This window comes from Podarcis gaigeae (assembly GCF_964106915.1).
Source record: "Podarcis gaigeae genome assembly, chromosome: 16".
Taxonomy (NCBI): domain Eukaryota; kingdom Metazoa; phylum Chordata; class Lepidosauria; order Squamata; family Lacertidae; genus Podarcis; species Podarcis gaigeae.
Window position 1 is genome coordinate 19,459,560 of NC_139693.1, and position 14,672 is coordinate 19,474,231.

Here is a 14,672-nt window from a genome sequence, read left to right on the forward strand (position 1 = left end):
CTGCAGCGCTACTCATTCATTGACTTGGAAGCCGGCCACATTAAACTCGAGTCTGATCCGTGCGCTGCAGCCAGAGAAAGAAGGCGAGAGGCTGCAAGCCGCGTCAACGCAAAGCATTTTTATTCTGAGTAAATTTCCCGAGGAGAACCCATCCATCAGCTGAAACGCATCTCTCTTAAAATGTATTAATTGCGCTCTCTCTCTCTCTCTCTCTCTCTCTCTATATGTGTGTGTGTGTGTGTGTGTGTACCAGGGCGGGTTACAGCATTTAAAACACAATAATAAAAGAGTCACCGACCGTCCAGGCGCGCCTCGCCTTTCAGTGGGTGGTGCGCCCAGGGCGCAAAGAGGAAAGGCGCGGCGGCGGCGGCGGCGTAAGGGGGGGCAATCGTGGACCTAAAGGGCGCCCCCTCCCACGCGCTTGGATAGGAATGTCTCCCCCGCGCGCCCCTCCCCACAGAGCAGTGTTGTCACGTGACTGGTGACGGCCGTCGGAACTGGAAGAGGAAACCTCCACCTTGTCGCCGGGATCGGCCGCTTCCGATGCGGTCCGGATGGAGGCGCCTCCGGGGGAGCCTGGACAGCAGCGGCTGCTGCGGGAGCCACCGCCGGCGGAGAGGGAAGCGGCGGAGGGTGAGCGGGCTCGGCGGGCGATCGCACGCGTGTTATGCCGCCTTTGTGAAATCCCCAACCGCCGGGGGGGGGGGGTTTGGCTTTGGTGGGTGGGAAAGGGAGAGAGAGAAAGTGAGAGGAAAAAGCAGCCGCGGCTCCCTCCCCGCCCCGTCCAACATTTCGCCGCCGAGAAATGGGGACCTGGTGGCATCTCCGTTCTCACGCCCAGGTGTATTACCCGGGAGTCAGTCCTGTTCATTTAACTCAGTGGGGCTTACTTCTGAGTAGGCATGTCCAGATTCGCGCTGTACAAAAAGCACCCAATGAGCGCGTCTCAAGAGGAGCCGTCCAAAGTCAGATCAGCTGGGCAGCGTTCAGACCTGCGCAACTAACGCAAACTGGTATAGTGTAATGGAGCGCCGGACTTGGGACCTGGGAGGCCAGGGTTCAAATCCCCATAGATCCAGGAAGCGCCCTGGGTGATCTTGAGCTTGTCACCCGTTTCTCAGCTTGACGCACCTCACAGGGCTGCTGGGAGGATGGGATGGGTAGGGGAGAACTCTGAACACCACCTTAAGCAACTGGGAGGAAGGGGAGGATATAAAGGTAATTAAAGTGAATTGTTTATTGAGTCAAACGCTTCAGCTGCGAAAGGTGCATTTTGAACTTCTGAAAGGACAGTTGCTCCATAGGAACCTGCCCGAGTGAGACCAGTGCCCCCATCAAGCTCAGTGCTGTCTACACTGACTGGCAGCACCTCAGCCTCTCCAGGATTTGGGAGGTCTTGAAATGGACAGCGAACAGCCAACATTTATTAATAGCAGAATTTATAAACTGCTCTTCACTGTATGTTTTCAATCCCAGAGCAGGTAACAAAGTTATAAAAATAGAGGAAAAGCACCCAGTGTGGTGTAGTGGTTAGACTAGGACCTGGAAGAAGTGGGTTCAAATCCCCTCTCAGCTTAATCTACTTCACAGGGTTGCTGTGAGGATTAAATGAGGAGGGAGAGAACCATGTGTAACCACTTTTTTGGATCTTTGAGGAAAAAGTTGAGATAGCCCAACAAAGGAAGAATGGATACAAAAACTTATGGAATATGCAGAAATGGCAAAACTTACCAGAAGAATAAGAAATCAAGATAACAAACTTTTTTATAAAAGAATAGAAATGGTTTAGTGAATATTTACAGATAAATTGCGAACAGATGAAAACACTAGCAGTTTCATAAGAGTTTCATATTTAAAGTAGATAATTAAATGAGCAAATTAAATAAATTTGGATATGCAGAAAGAGGGGGAAGGAAGTCAGAATTTGAAATGTTAATTCGATTGTAAAACTAATGAAATGTATAAGCTTGAAAAGTATAAATAAAAACTTTTTTTAAAAAAAGTTGAGATAGAAATGCAATAAATATGCAATAAACACAGCCAATAAATGACGAAACAATTCTGTCATCGGGGAAGCAAAAATTAATATTTCCAATTTAGCCAAATCCCTAGGTTAAAAACAAGCAGGGCATTCAAACAGATGAAGCAACCAGTGGTTTTAATGACAATTCTCACCCCGTGTTTCACATTTATTTATTTTATTTTATTTTATTTCATTTTATTTTTTTATTTTTTTATTTTGGCAGCCCACTTCCTCTCTGTCTCTCACACAAAGAGGGCCCCACTCTGTGCCAACTTACTTCGCAGCCCCCTGGAGTAACTCAGTGTCTTTCTCCCCTCCCTCTCCATTCCTTCCATCTCTCACCCTGGGGTGGTGGTATGAGATGTTGCCTACAAGCATCCACAGCAAGGACCCTCCACCCCTTTCCTGCAGCAGCAACAGAGCAAAAACCATACCCCCCCCAAAAAAAAATAGTGGGTGGGAGGGCAATAATCCACAGGTGGCATTTCTCTCCCCTTCCCGGTCCTGAGGCCTCAAGAGCTGCCAGTTAGGGCTGTTCAGATGGATTTGCTGGCCTTCCCCCCCCCCCCCAAATCTCTCTTCTCCTTACCAGCTAGCGCATACACAGCGTTCAGGGTCCTCCAGGGTCCAGCGGGTAATGATGGAAGCTTTCTCTCTCCCCCTTTGTGTCTTCTGCCTTAGGAGAGCCCATTCTCTTGGCCGAGCTGAAGCCAGGGCAGCCTCAGCAATACGACTGGAAATCCAGCTGCGAGACGTGGAGCGTGGCCTTTTCCCCGGACGGCACGTGGTTTGCCTGGTCTCAGGGCCACTGCATTGTCAAGCTGCTCCCATGGCCTTTGGAGGGAACCCAGCAGTGAGTAGCCACCTGGACACTATCTGCAGGGTTGGGGTGGGGGCGGGTGGTGGTGATCTGGAGCTACTTTTGGCTCTCCAGCTGTTGTTTCTTTGCTAGGTGAAGCCCCTATCTACATTATACATTTAAAGCAGCATTGTTTCACTTTAAACAATCATGGCTCCCCTCCCCCCGTGCCCCCCCAGATTCCTGGAAGTATAGTCTGTTAAGGTTGCCTATTCATGTCAGGGCCCAGTTTCAGGTGCTTAAAGCCATAAACAACTCATCATTAAGAAAGGCAGAGAGGGACTTTAGGTTGTTCCACCCCCCACCCCCGAAGCTCATGGGGCTGGCAACCCCGGGAGAGGGCCTTCTCTGTGGCAGCCCCTAAGTCAGGGGCCAGCAAACTTTTTCAGCAGGGGGTCGGTCCACTGTCCCTCAGACATTGTAGGGGGCCGGACTATATTTTGAAGGGGAAAAAATGAACGAATTCCTATGCCCCACAAATAACTCAGAGATGCATTTTAAATAAAAGCACACATTCTACTCATGTAAAAACATGCTGATTCCCGGACCGTCCGCCGGCCGGATTGAGAAGGCGATTAGGCTGCATCCAGCCCCCAGGCCTTAGTTTACCTACCCATGCCCTAAGTTGTGAAACTCCTTCCTCACAGAGGTGCATCTCGCACCCTTCATTATATAGTCTTTGGTGAATGCTGGAGGCAAGCCTCTTTGTGCTGGCTTCTTTTATTTTTAGGACCCACTTGATTTCTGTGGGTGTCAGTTGTTTTTTAAACTGTTCTTAATATTGTGCTTTAATTGTTGTAACCTGCCCTGGGACCTTAGGGTGGGTTATGTTACTGGGAGTTGTTAGGAGACCCTATTCTCACACAGCTACAGTTCCCAGCAGGGCTGGAATTGGTAATACGTTGCCCTGAGCGAGGACAAAATTTGGCAACACTGCCCACCCCCCAAATTTTATACTATTTTCACAATAATTCCTTTTAGTACAGTTGCTCTTTTATGGATCTTCTCAGTAGGTACCTATATAAATAAAGATATTATTATTATTATTATTATTATTATTATTATTATTAATTTTGTGCCCCCTCAGTTTGGTGCCCTGGGCAATTTCCCTGCACCGCCCTAAATCTGGCACTGTTCCCAGAATTATTCCCTGGGAAGAGGGATCACCCATTAAACCACTTTTGAAATTGTAGCTCTGGGAGGTGAATGCGGGTCTCCTAAGAACTCTCATCCCCTCTTAATGAACTACACTTCCCAGGATTCTTTGGGGGAAGCCATGACTGTTTAAAGTGCAGCTCTAACTGCATTGTGCAGACGGGGCCTATGCTGGACTTGTAAGCTCCTTGGGAACAGAGACCACTACTGCCTTAGGTGACCTGCCTGCCTGCTCCCCACAGGAACTGCAAAGCTTCGGAGTGCACGAAAGCCGAGGCCAGGGGCCGTGGCAGGGCCAAGGAGAAGACGCTGGAGTGTGGGCAGATCGTCTGGGGCTTGGCCTTCAGCTCCTGGCTCCCTTCCCGTTCAAGGAAACACATCCTGTGGGCGCCGAGTTCTGCGTGTTTGATCCTCGCCACTGGCCTGAATGACGGGCAAATCAAAGTCTGGGAGGTGCAGACAGGTAACCTGGCTTTGTTCTTCTCTGCTGGAAAAATCGGTGGTCTTTGCATCGCAGGGGGTTGGACTAGATGACCCTTGGTGTACCTTCCAAGTCTGCAATTGTAGGAGTCTACGATCACTCCCCTTTAGCCCATAATGTCTACTGAAGCTGCCACCCATTCTTATCAGCTTGAGGTCTGAATATGAACATGAGGGAGTGAAGGAAATTGGTCCATGTACCATATTTTTCGCTCTATAAGATGCACCAGACCATAAGACGCACCTAGTTTTTGGAGGAGGAAAACAAGAAAAAAAATATTCTGAATCCCAGAAGCCAGAACAGCAAGAGGGATCGCTGTGCAGTGAAAGCAGCGATCCCTCTTGCTGTTCTGGCTTCTGGGATAGCTGTGCAGCCTGCATTCGCTCCATAAGACGCACACACATTTCCCCTTACTTTTTAGGAGGGAAAAAGTGAGTCTTACAGAGCAAAAAATACGGTATGTCTCTCCCCCTGGCACAGTCCCCTCTCCTCTCCCCATACCTGAAAGCGCTGGGAATGGTCATTAGGAGTTTTGGAGCAAGGTGTGCACCAGTATGCTGATGACGGCCAGCTCTGTTTCTCCGTAACTTCTGAAGCAGGAGAAGCTGAATCAGCTCTGGATAAATCATGTGTTGTAAACTGCTTTGATAAATAAACGAGAGCATCAGGGGTCTTGGAACCTATGTCCCTCCTTGCATTTCTACACTCCAGTTCCCATCAGTCCCTGCCAGCGTGGCCAAGGGTGGGGATGATGGGAGTTGTATTCCAGCAGCATCTGGAGAGCTGCAGGTTCCCCACCCCTGAATTACATCCTCTTTAGGCCCATCAAGAGCAATTGACCCATCTTCTTTAGAACAATATGGTTCTGGTTCTGGGGTGGTGGTAATCACGCCTTGCCATCTGCTGCTCCTTCCAGGGCGCTTGCTGTTCAACCTCTCGGGACATCAGGACGTGGTGAGAGACTTGAGCTTTGCGCCCGGTGACAGCCGTTCAATCCTCATCTCCGCCTCGCGTGACAAAACCCTGCGCGTCTGGGACCTGGGTCAAAATGGTAGGAGTGAGCGATGTGGTCCTTTGTCTGGGTCTGGGAAATGGGCATACAGCATAAAGCGCATTTAAACCACATTAGGTAAAGGGTAAAGGGACCCCTAACCATTAGGTCCAGTCGCGGACGACTTTGGGGCTGTGGCGCTCATCTCACTTTATTGGCTGAGGGAGCCGGTGTACAGCTTCCAGGTCATGTGGCCAGCATGACTAAGCCGCTTCTGGCGAACCAGAGCAGCGCACGGAAACGTCGCTTACCTTCCCGCCGGAGCGGTACCTATTTATCTACTTGCACTTTGACGTGCTTTTGAACTGTTAGGTTGGCAGGAGCTGGGACCGAGCAACGGGAGCTCACCCCGTCGCGGGGATTCGAACCGCTGACCTTCTGATCGCCAAGTCCTAGGTCCTGTGGTTTAACCCACAGCGCCACCCACGTCCCTTAAACCACATTGGTTTGCCCCAAAGAATCCTGGGAACTGTGGTTTACCCTTCTCAGCCCCCTTAAACTACAATTCCCACAATTCTTTGGGCAGGGCAGCGGAATGTGCTTTCATTGTATGCTGTGTACGCAGCCCAGGGCAGTTTGGCAGGAGACTTAGTGGCATGGCAATTGGGCATATAGATCACATTTTCAGAGGTGCCTTCTGGGTTATTAATTTTTTTATTACAGGCCTGTAAGCTAAACGCCTTTGCATTTTCCTGCTTCTTTTTAGGCTGGCTGAGAAAAATTGGGAAAAGCAGATTACGCAAGGAGAGCCAAACATGGCCCTCGAGGCCCCTCTGTCTGGCCCCTGGAACTCTCCCTAGGCCATGCCCCTGTCTCCAGACCACTCTGGATCATATCTGTTTTTTCTATGTTGGCTTGTGGGAGTCAATGTGATTTGTCTTCTGCATATAGATGCAATAGGTGACCCTTCGATCTCTACGATTTATGACTCTAATGTGCTAATGCTTTTCTCAATTTCCCCAGGGAAACAACTGAAGGTGCTGTCTGGACACATGCGCTGGGTCTACTGCTGCTGCACCTCCCCTGATGGTCGGATGCTGTGCTCCGCAGCTGGAGAGAAATCGGTGGGTCTTGCCTGAGTGGTGGTGAAGACAGTGAGTGGCCCCTCTGACCCCATAGCAGCAGCAGCAGCAGTCAACCTCTACCTGCGGTGTCTTCTTACCAGGCCATTTTAAAAAGAAACAGGCTCTCCAACAAATTCCCCATCAGATGCGCCGTACTGAGCATACAACAGCAAAATATCTAAGTTCAAGGTCAGGGGTGAGGGTCCTTTTCTGGCCTGAGGACCGCATTCCCTTCTAGACCACATTCTGGGGGCCACACTGGGCAGTAAGTGAAGGCTGTTTTATCCCGGCAGGCCTTTGAGAACAGTCTGGTTTGTTTGTTTTTAAAGTGATTTTTGCCTCCTGTGCAGGCCCTGCTATGGAGTATGGATTCCTACAGCCTCCTCAGGAAACTGGAGGGGCACCAGGGCTGTGTCGTGTCCTGCGCCTTCTCCCCGGACTCTGCGCTTCTTGCGACTGCCTCGTACGACACCTATGTGATCCTCTGGGATCCTTGCACAGGGGAGCAGCTGAAATCCCTCTGGTAAGGGAGTCAGCTATCGGAAGGGGTGCAGGCCTCTGGCTTTGCCAAGGAAGCGGTTGTTTTGGTTGGCACTTGTTGCCTGTCCCACCCCTGTTTGGAGAAGAAAACACCACTCTGCTCCAGGGGAATGCTGGTTTTGACTGACTGAAGGGGAATGCTGAGGCTGATGTTTGGTGTGCAGGGAGAAGTGAGGTGGTCTGGGGTTGTGGCGGGTGTGTCAAAACACCCTCGACTGTTTCTGCAACAGAGTCTCTGTGCCCTAAGCCCTTGAGCTGCCCAGCCAGAATGAAAGAGGAGCTTTTTAGCCACTGAGAAGAAATCTTAGGATCTTAGGAATTGTAGACTTGCAAAGGACCACAAGGGTCTTCTAATCCAGCTCCCTGCAATGCAGAAACCTTTTGCCTTGGGCAATTCATAGTATTTGAAAGCTTTAGTGGGTGCAAAATGAGCCTTCCCAGTAGCACTAACTGGCGATAACACAGCCACCTTGGTATTGCTGAGTAAACCGTAGCAGCACAGGAAACCATGGTTTCTATTCAGACTTGAACTGACCTTTTTAATAAGCTGCAGATCAGCTGTTTCATGCTGGATCTTCCCTTCCAAGTTTCTTTCTTCTGGGATAGCCACCTTCAAAGATGGGTACCAGAATGACCCCTTTAGGTTGAAGGTATCTCTCCTGACTTCTGGAGGGAAACAGACCAACCTTTCCTTTCTTCTGCAGCCATGTTCCGCTGCAGCCGGCCCTGGACCATGACGCCGACTTCCATGCCAGCTCCCTGCGATCGGCCTGCTTCTCACCTGAAGGCCTCTACCTGGCAACAGTGGCAGATGACAGGTGAGTTTCTATTGCCTTCCTGTTCATGGTGCGCTCTTCATGCAAAATGATGGCCATTGGTGACGGCCAGGTACTTTTGTCTGGCTTGGGGGGCCTTCAAGTCAGAACCAAGATGCTTGGGTTAGGGTTGAGAGAAGGGAGAGGCACTATATCTTGTTAAAATGTGTCTTGGTGGTAGTGCACACAGTGTTTGAAATTATCCAGGCACATTTTGCACCTGGCTATTGGCCATTTGTAACCAAGTGAAGACACCTGGGCTCCAGGATGGCTTCTGAAATCACCATCTGGAGGTGCATACCTGGGGATCATCAGATTTTGCCTGTTTTCACACACTAATACCCCATCCTGTATAATTCTATCCGTTATATTTTACCTGCACAATCAGGATGAATTTCAGGAACCAAAATGCTTTTTCTGTGCAGCCTGAGCATGAGCATTGAACAACCTGTTGACTGCTCACAGTTGTGAAGAGCATTCTTACGTTATGAATGGTCCACGTTGCCATAAAAAAAGAGAGCGGTTGAAATAGGCCGATAGATATGTGGACTGTCCCTGGATCAAGTGACTTTTCTTCTTTCAGTTCTCAAAGTTCTTAACTTAGCTCAAGGTTGTCATCTGAACTAGCCAGATGCTTAACTGAGAATCAATCACTGTCAGTCCATCCTTTGAAAAATAAGACTTTCAGGCCATCTTGCCCCAAAATGTCAACTAGACATTCCATTTTGGCGACTGTAATCTTGGTTTTAGGAGCCATTTGGTGCCTAGCTTATATACCTGAGTTTCTAACACTGAGTGGAAATGGCTTGCGTGGAGGATCATAGAATCATAGAATCATAGAGTTGGAAGAGACCACAAGGGCCATCGAGTCCAACCCCCTGCCAAGCAGGAAACACCATCAGAGCACTCCTGACATATGGTTGTCAAGCCTCTGCTTAAAGACCTCCAAAGAAGGAGACTCCACCACACTCCTTGGCAGCAAATTCCACTGTCAGTGGCCACAGTGCTAGAATGGCTACAGCCCACAGGGGCCAACTTTTACCTTCCATTGTTGAAGGCAGTGTATTTCTCTCAATACCAGTTGCTGGGAACTGCAAGTGGGGCGAGATGCGGCACTTGAGTCCTGCTTGGGGGCTTCCCATGGGCACCTGGGTGGCCGCTGTGTGAGGAGGATGCTTGCTTGGCCTTTTGCTTGGCCTTTGGCCTCATCCAAACAGCTAGGATTTTCTGACACTCTCAACAGCAGCAAGTTGCTTCTGGGAAGGCCACGAGGATGCCATGAAAGCCATAGTCTGCCCTGTTGCCTGCCCCCAGTTATCTGTTGTTCCCCACCCCTGATGCAGATAACAACAACAGCAATTTATTATTTATACCCTGCACATCTGGCTGGGTTTTCCTAGCCACTCCAAATATTAAAAACCAAATATTAAAAACATGAAACAGCATTAAACATTAAAAACTTCCCTAAACAGGGCTGCCTTCAAATGTCTTCTAAAAGTAAGATAGTTGCTTATTTCCTTGATATCTGATGGGAGGGCATTCCACAGGGAGGGTGCCACTACCGAGAAGGTCCTCTGCCTGGTTCCCTGTAACCTCACTTCTCACAGTGCAGGAACCGCCAGAAGGCCCTCGGAGCTGGACCTCAGTGTCTGGTTTGAATGGTGGGGGTGGAGACACTCCTTCAAGTATACAGGGTCGAGGCTGTTTAGGGATTTAAAGGTCAGTACCAACACTTTGAACTGTGCTTGGAAATGTACTGGGAGCTAATGTAGGCCTTTCAGGACTGGTGTTGTATGGTCTCGGTGGCCACTCTGTGTCACCAGTCTAGCTGCCACATTTTGGATTAATTGCAGTTTCCGAGTCACCTTCAAAGGTAGCCCCACGTAGAGCGCATTGCAGTAGTCCAAGCAGGAGATTACTAGAGCATGCACCACTCTGGTGAGACAGTTCGCAGGCAGGTAGGGTGTCAGCCTGCGTACCAGATGGAGCTGGTAGACAGCTGCCCTGGACACAGAATTGACCTATGCCTACATGGACAGCTGTGAATCCAAAATGACTCCCAGGCTGCGCACCTGGTCCTTCAGGGGCACAGTTACCCCATTCAGGACCTGGGAGTCCTCCACACCAGCCCGCCCCCTGTCCCGCAAGAATAGTACATCTGTCTTGTCAGGCTTCAACCTCAATCTGTTAGCTGCCATCCATACTCCAACCAACTCCAGACACTCACACAGGACCTTTACTACCTTCACTGGTTCTGATAAGAGAGGTAGAGCTGGGTATCATCCGCATATTGATGAACACCCAGACCAAATCCCTGATCTCTCCCAGCGGCTTCATGTAGGTGTTAAAAAGCTTGGGGGAGAAGATGGAACCCTGAGGCACCTCACAAGTGAAAGCCCAGGGGTATGAACACTCATCCTCCAACACCACTTTCTGGACATGGCCCAGGAGGAATGAGAGGAACCACTGTATAACAGTGCCCCCAGCTCCCAGCTCCTCTACACAGCCCAGAAGGATGTCATGGCTGATGGTATCAAAGGCCAGCCTTATCCAGCGGGCCTCTTCTGATGTTCTTTGGACTAGTTTTCCAGATAAGGGTACCTCTCTCTTCTCTTCTAGGCTCCTGAGGATCTGGGCCTTGGAGCTGGGGAGCCCAGTTGCCTTTGCCCCAGTGAAGAATGGACTCTGCTGCACCTATTTCCCCCATGGGGGGATCATTGCTACAGGGTAAGTTCTTCGGCAGGAAGCCAAAGGGTAGCTTCCTTTTTCCAAAGCGTAGAGTTGTAGAGTTGGAAGGGACCTTGAGGGTCATGTAGGCCAACCCCCTGCAATGCAGAAATACGCAGATGGGGGGATCAAACCCATGACATTGGCATTAATCAGCACCACACTCTAGCCAACTGAGCTAACTGGGGCATGGATCCAAGAAACTGGCATCGACTGACCTGGGAAGATGGAGCTTCCACTTTGAAATAAGTCATGCTTCTAGCTCTCATGGTTTGAGTGAAGTGAGTGGCAGTTGCCCGTTAAGGCACATTTTTGAGGAGGGCCATAGCTCAGTAGTATAGCATCTGCCTATCTCTGTCCCAGGTGAAATCCCCGCCATCTCCAGACAGGACTGGAAATGTCCTCTGCTTGAAACTCTGCAGAGTTGCTGCCAGTCAGTGTTGGCAGTACTGAGCGAGATGGGCCAATGGTATGACTCAGTAGAAGGCACCTTCCTGTGTTCCAGACTTCTTGAGTCACTTCTGCACTATTGTACCACTTCAACAGCCATTGTGTCCCTAAAAGAATCCTGGGAGCTGTAGTTCGCCCCTCACAGGCCTTCCACTCCCAGAACAAACTACAGTTCCCAGGATGCATTGAGAGGGAGCCATGTGTTCTAAATGTGTGGCGTAGATGTGACTTGGCCCTCACGCTTGGAGAGTGAAGGGCAGGATGGCCTCTGACCAGTAGCAGAATATCACCTTTGCATGGAGAAAAACTTAAGTTCAATTCCCGGCATTTCCAGGTACCGCTAGGAGAGAACCTTCCCTGAAACTTCAGAAAGCAGCTGCCAGCTAGTGTAAACCAGTAGTCTCCAAATTGGCGCTGCACCTCCTGGGGAGAGGTGGGGTTGCCTAGTGGGGGTGCTAAGAGGCAAGGGGGGGCGGCAGGGGGATGTAAGTGGCTGGCAGACTTTGAAGAGCTGGTGTCACTGGATCAAGATAATCTGTTTTGTTGAGTTAATTAAATAGTTTTAACTGGATTTTTAACAAACGTGCAATTCATTGTGAATGACTTGAAGATTCTTGTGTCAGTGGGTCTCGCAAACTGCTATTCCAAATAATACTTTTTATAGGGTAGGGGGCCACACTAGGGATGAGTTTATGTAGCCAAGGAGAAGGTGGCAGCCCCCCAAATTTTGAGAACCCACAGATGCAGATGTTAATGAGCTAGATGGATCCAGGTTCCCCCATATATAGCAACTTCTTGCATTCCAAAAACAAACAGCGGTAGACTGGCTTTTGGTAGCCATGGGAAAGGGGGCTTTCCCCAGATCCCATCCATCGTTTTGTTAATGTTTCCTAGCTCTACAGATGGATTTACATTGCACGGTGTTAGCTTGTTGATGTTTGCCACCCTGGGACCCTTTGGGAGGAAGGGCAGGTTAGACAATGAATTGATTATGAAAAATGGGTGACCGTGATAATATGCATCTTTAGTAGCAACCTGCTATCACCTGGCCTGATGTCTGCACCACCTCTTTGCTCAGTGAACAGTTTCTGCAGCCTCCTTTCACCTCCCCTTCCTCTCGCCGTAGAACAAGAGATGGCCATGCTCAGTTTTGGACGGTTCCCCAGGCCCTCTCCTCCCTCAAGCACTTGTGCCGCAAGGTCCTCCGCAGCTGCTTCACGACGTACCAGGTGCTGAAGCTGCCCATCCCAAAGAAGATGAAGGACTTCCTCACCTACAGGACTTTGTAAGGCTGTGACGTGGCTTGACGGAGCAGTGCCTGCGGTCCGCTGGACGGAGGGGGCGGCTGGCCTCGCCAATCGCTCGTGCGATAAGCTTTGGTGTTTTGCGGTGCAGGGAGGCCCAAACCGTCTGGTTCCCCCCTGCTCCTTTTGTGTGGGTTTACTTGGTTAAAGTGACTTTTTATATCTGGACAAGCACAGATGGGCTGTAGGAAGAATCTCTTTGTGTGTCAGCCCTACAGAGATTTGACTGAGGCGGTCCTGTAGGCTGTACATGTCCCTGGGACTGCACTGCAGCTGCTCCCTTTTGGACACCGGGAGCTGAAACCTTACACAGGACCCACCGGGGAAGAACTGTTGCCTGCAGGTGTTAGTCTGCAAATCATGGAATTGTAAGGGACCACAGGGGGGGGGGGTCATCTAGTTCAACCCCCTGCAATGCAGGGATCTTTTGCCCAACATGGTGCTTGAACCCATGACCCTTAAGACTAAGACTAAGAGTCTCATGCGCTACCGACTAAGCTATCTCAGGCCTGGGTTTGGCTGCTGTTCTTTGGATCTGGACCACTGCCTTCAACATTAATGGTGAAGCCAGGAGGCAGGGGGTCTTGCTATACCCTAGAGGGAGAAGATTAACCTTTTTGTCCTGTTAGGGACTAAAAGTGATGCTTTGAACGTCTCTTGGTTTACGATGGGGAGGAACAGGTTTGGAAGAAATGTCCTCAACGCAGGGGCTATGGCTGTAGAGGACTACAGTGGTACCTCAGGTTACAAACACTTTGGGTTGCAAACGCTTCAGGTTACAGACTCCGCTAACCTGGAGGTAGTACCTTGGGTTAAGAACTTTACCTCAGGATGAGAACAGAAATCGTGCGGCAGCAGCGGGAGGCATCCTTAGCTAAAGTGGTACCTCAGGTTAAGAACAGTTTCAGGTTAAGAACGGACCTCCGTGCTTTGCTTACAACCTTCAGAATTCAGCAAAGCCAAACATGCTTTGTTGTCCTGGTAAACCTGGATTGGACATTTGACAGGAATTTTCATGTCTTTGCACAATTGTAACAACCATTCACAATCCTTAAGTGAATAAGAGAGTGCATTCAGTTCAGCTTCACAAGTACTTAAGCTAACTGTTGTTTGCTTCTTGCATGACCAATCAAATAGACCCTGATTGTACTTATAGCAAACTCCAGACGTACTTTTCCTGTCTGTAGTGTCACTTCCAAAACTTGCATCTGCAAATATCTCAAGACCACCAGACTTCTGATTGTTAAATCTCAGTCTGTAATGCATAGTGCCTTTCAAATACCGCGCTATGCGTTTCAGAGCTTTCCAATCCTTAACAGTAGGATTGTTGACTTGTCTGCTTAGCAAATTACAGCTAACAGCAATGTCAGGTCTTGAACATCTGGCAATGAAGTTTAGCTTGCCTAGCACATTTCTGTACAGTGTAGTATCAGAAAATGCTTCTCCAGTGTCATCTACCTGATAACCTGTTGTCATCGGTGTGTCTACAGGGTTAGCATCCATCAGGTTTAGTTTGCTTAACACATCAGCAATTTTCCGTGACTGGTGTACTAGAATGTTACCATCTTGATCTCTCTCTATTTCCAGAGATAGGTAGTTGTTTACCTCACCAAGATCTTTTATGTCAAAGTGCTCTTTCAGTTGAGCTAGGGCGTTATTGTACATTGTGACATCCTTCCAAAAGAATAAAAGATCATCAACATAAAACAAACAATACAGTTTCTTTTGCCCCTCCTCTTTGACAAATACACATGGATCAGCTTTCCCTTGCTTAAAACCTAGAGAAAACAATACTTCAGTGAGTTTTGTGTGCCAACACCGTGCACTTTGTTTGAGACCATAAAGGGACTTCTTCAGAGCACAAACAAATCCCTGTTTTACCTGTACGCCATCAGGTGGAAGCATATAAAGTGATTCATCTAGAGATCCGTACAGAAAAGCTGTATTCACATCATGGTGACTAATGTGTAGATTCTCTTCTGCAGCTAGCTTGAGCATAAGCCTAATGCTCTCATACCTCACGGTGGGTGAGTAGGTCTCGTGATAGTCTTCACCTGGTACCTGTGCAAAACCTCTGGCTACCAATCTGGCTTTGTGTCTGACTATCTTGCCATTTTGATCTGTCTTCGCTTTGAAGACCCATTTGCTTCCAAGCAGTTTCATTCCTGGAACTACTGGAACAAGGTCCCATGTTTTGTTCCTT

The 14,672-nt window shown here is 49.2% G+C and overlaps 1 protein-coding gene across 1 annotated transcript; it reads left to right on the forward strand.

Annotated features, from left to right (window-relative positions):
• The first annotated feature begins 493 nt into the window (after window positions 1-493).
• Window positions 494-13,389, forward strand: WSB2 (WD repeat and SOCS box containing 2). The gene is made up of 9 exons (XM_083717438.1): window positions 494-633; window positions 2,705-2,876; window positions 4,280-4,500; window positions 5,435-5,569; window positions 6,533-6,633; window positions 6,984-7,156; window positions 7,878-7,991; window positions 10,608-10,715; window positions 12,292-13,389. The coding sequence occupies exons 1-9, from the start codon at window positions 555-557 to the stop codon at window positions 12,452-12,454; spliced, it is 1,266 nt and encodes a 421-aa protein (XP_083573564.1). The 5' UTR covers window positions 494-554; the 3' UTR covers window positions 12,455-13,389.
• The last annotated feature ends 1,283 nt before the right edge of the window (window positions 13,390-14,672 follow it).

Excerpts from the sequence above, each read along its gene's own strand:
- WSB2 (XM_083717438.1), top strand. The coding sequence starts at position 555 with ATGGAGGCGCCTCCGGGGGAGCCTGGACAGCAGCGGCTGCTGCGGGAG. Across the intron at positions 2,877-4,279 it reads CCTTTGGAGGGAACCCAGCA|GAACTGCAAAGCTTCGGAGT; the intron begins GTGAGTAGCCAC and ends TGCTCCCCACAG. Across the intron at positions 7,992-10,607 it reads GCAACAGTGGCAGATGACAG|GCTCCTGAGGATCTGGGCCT; the intron begins GTGAGTTTCTAT and ends CTTCTCTTCTAG.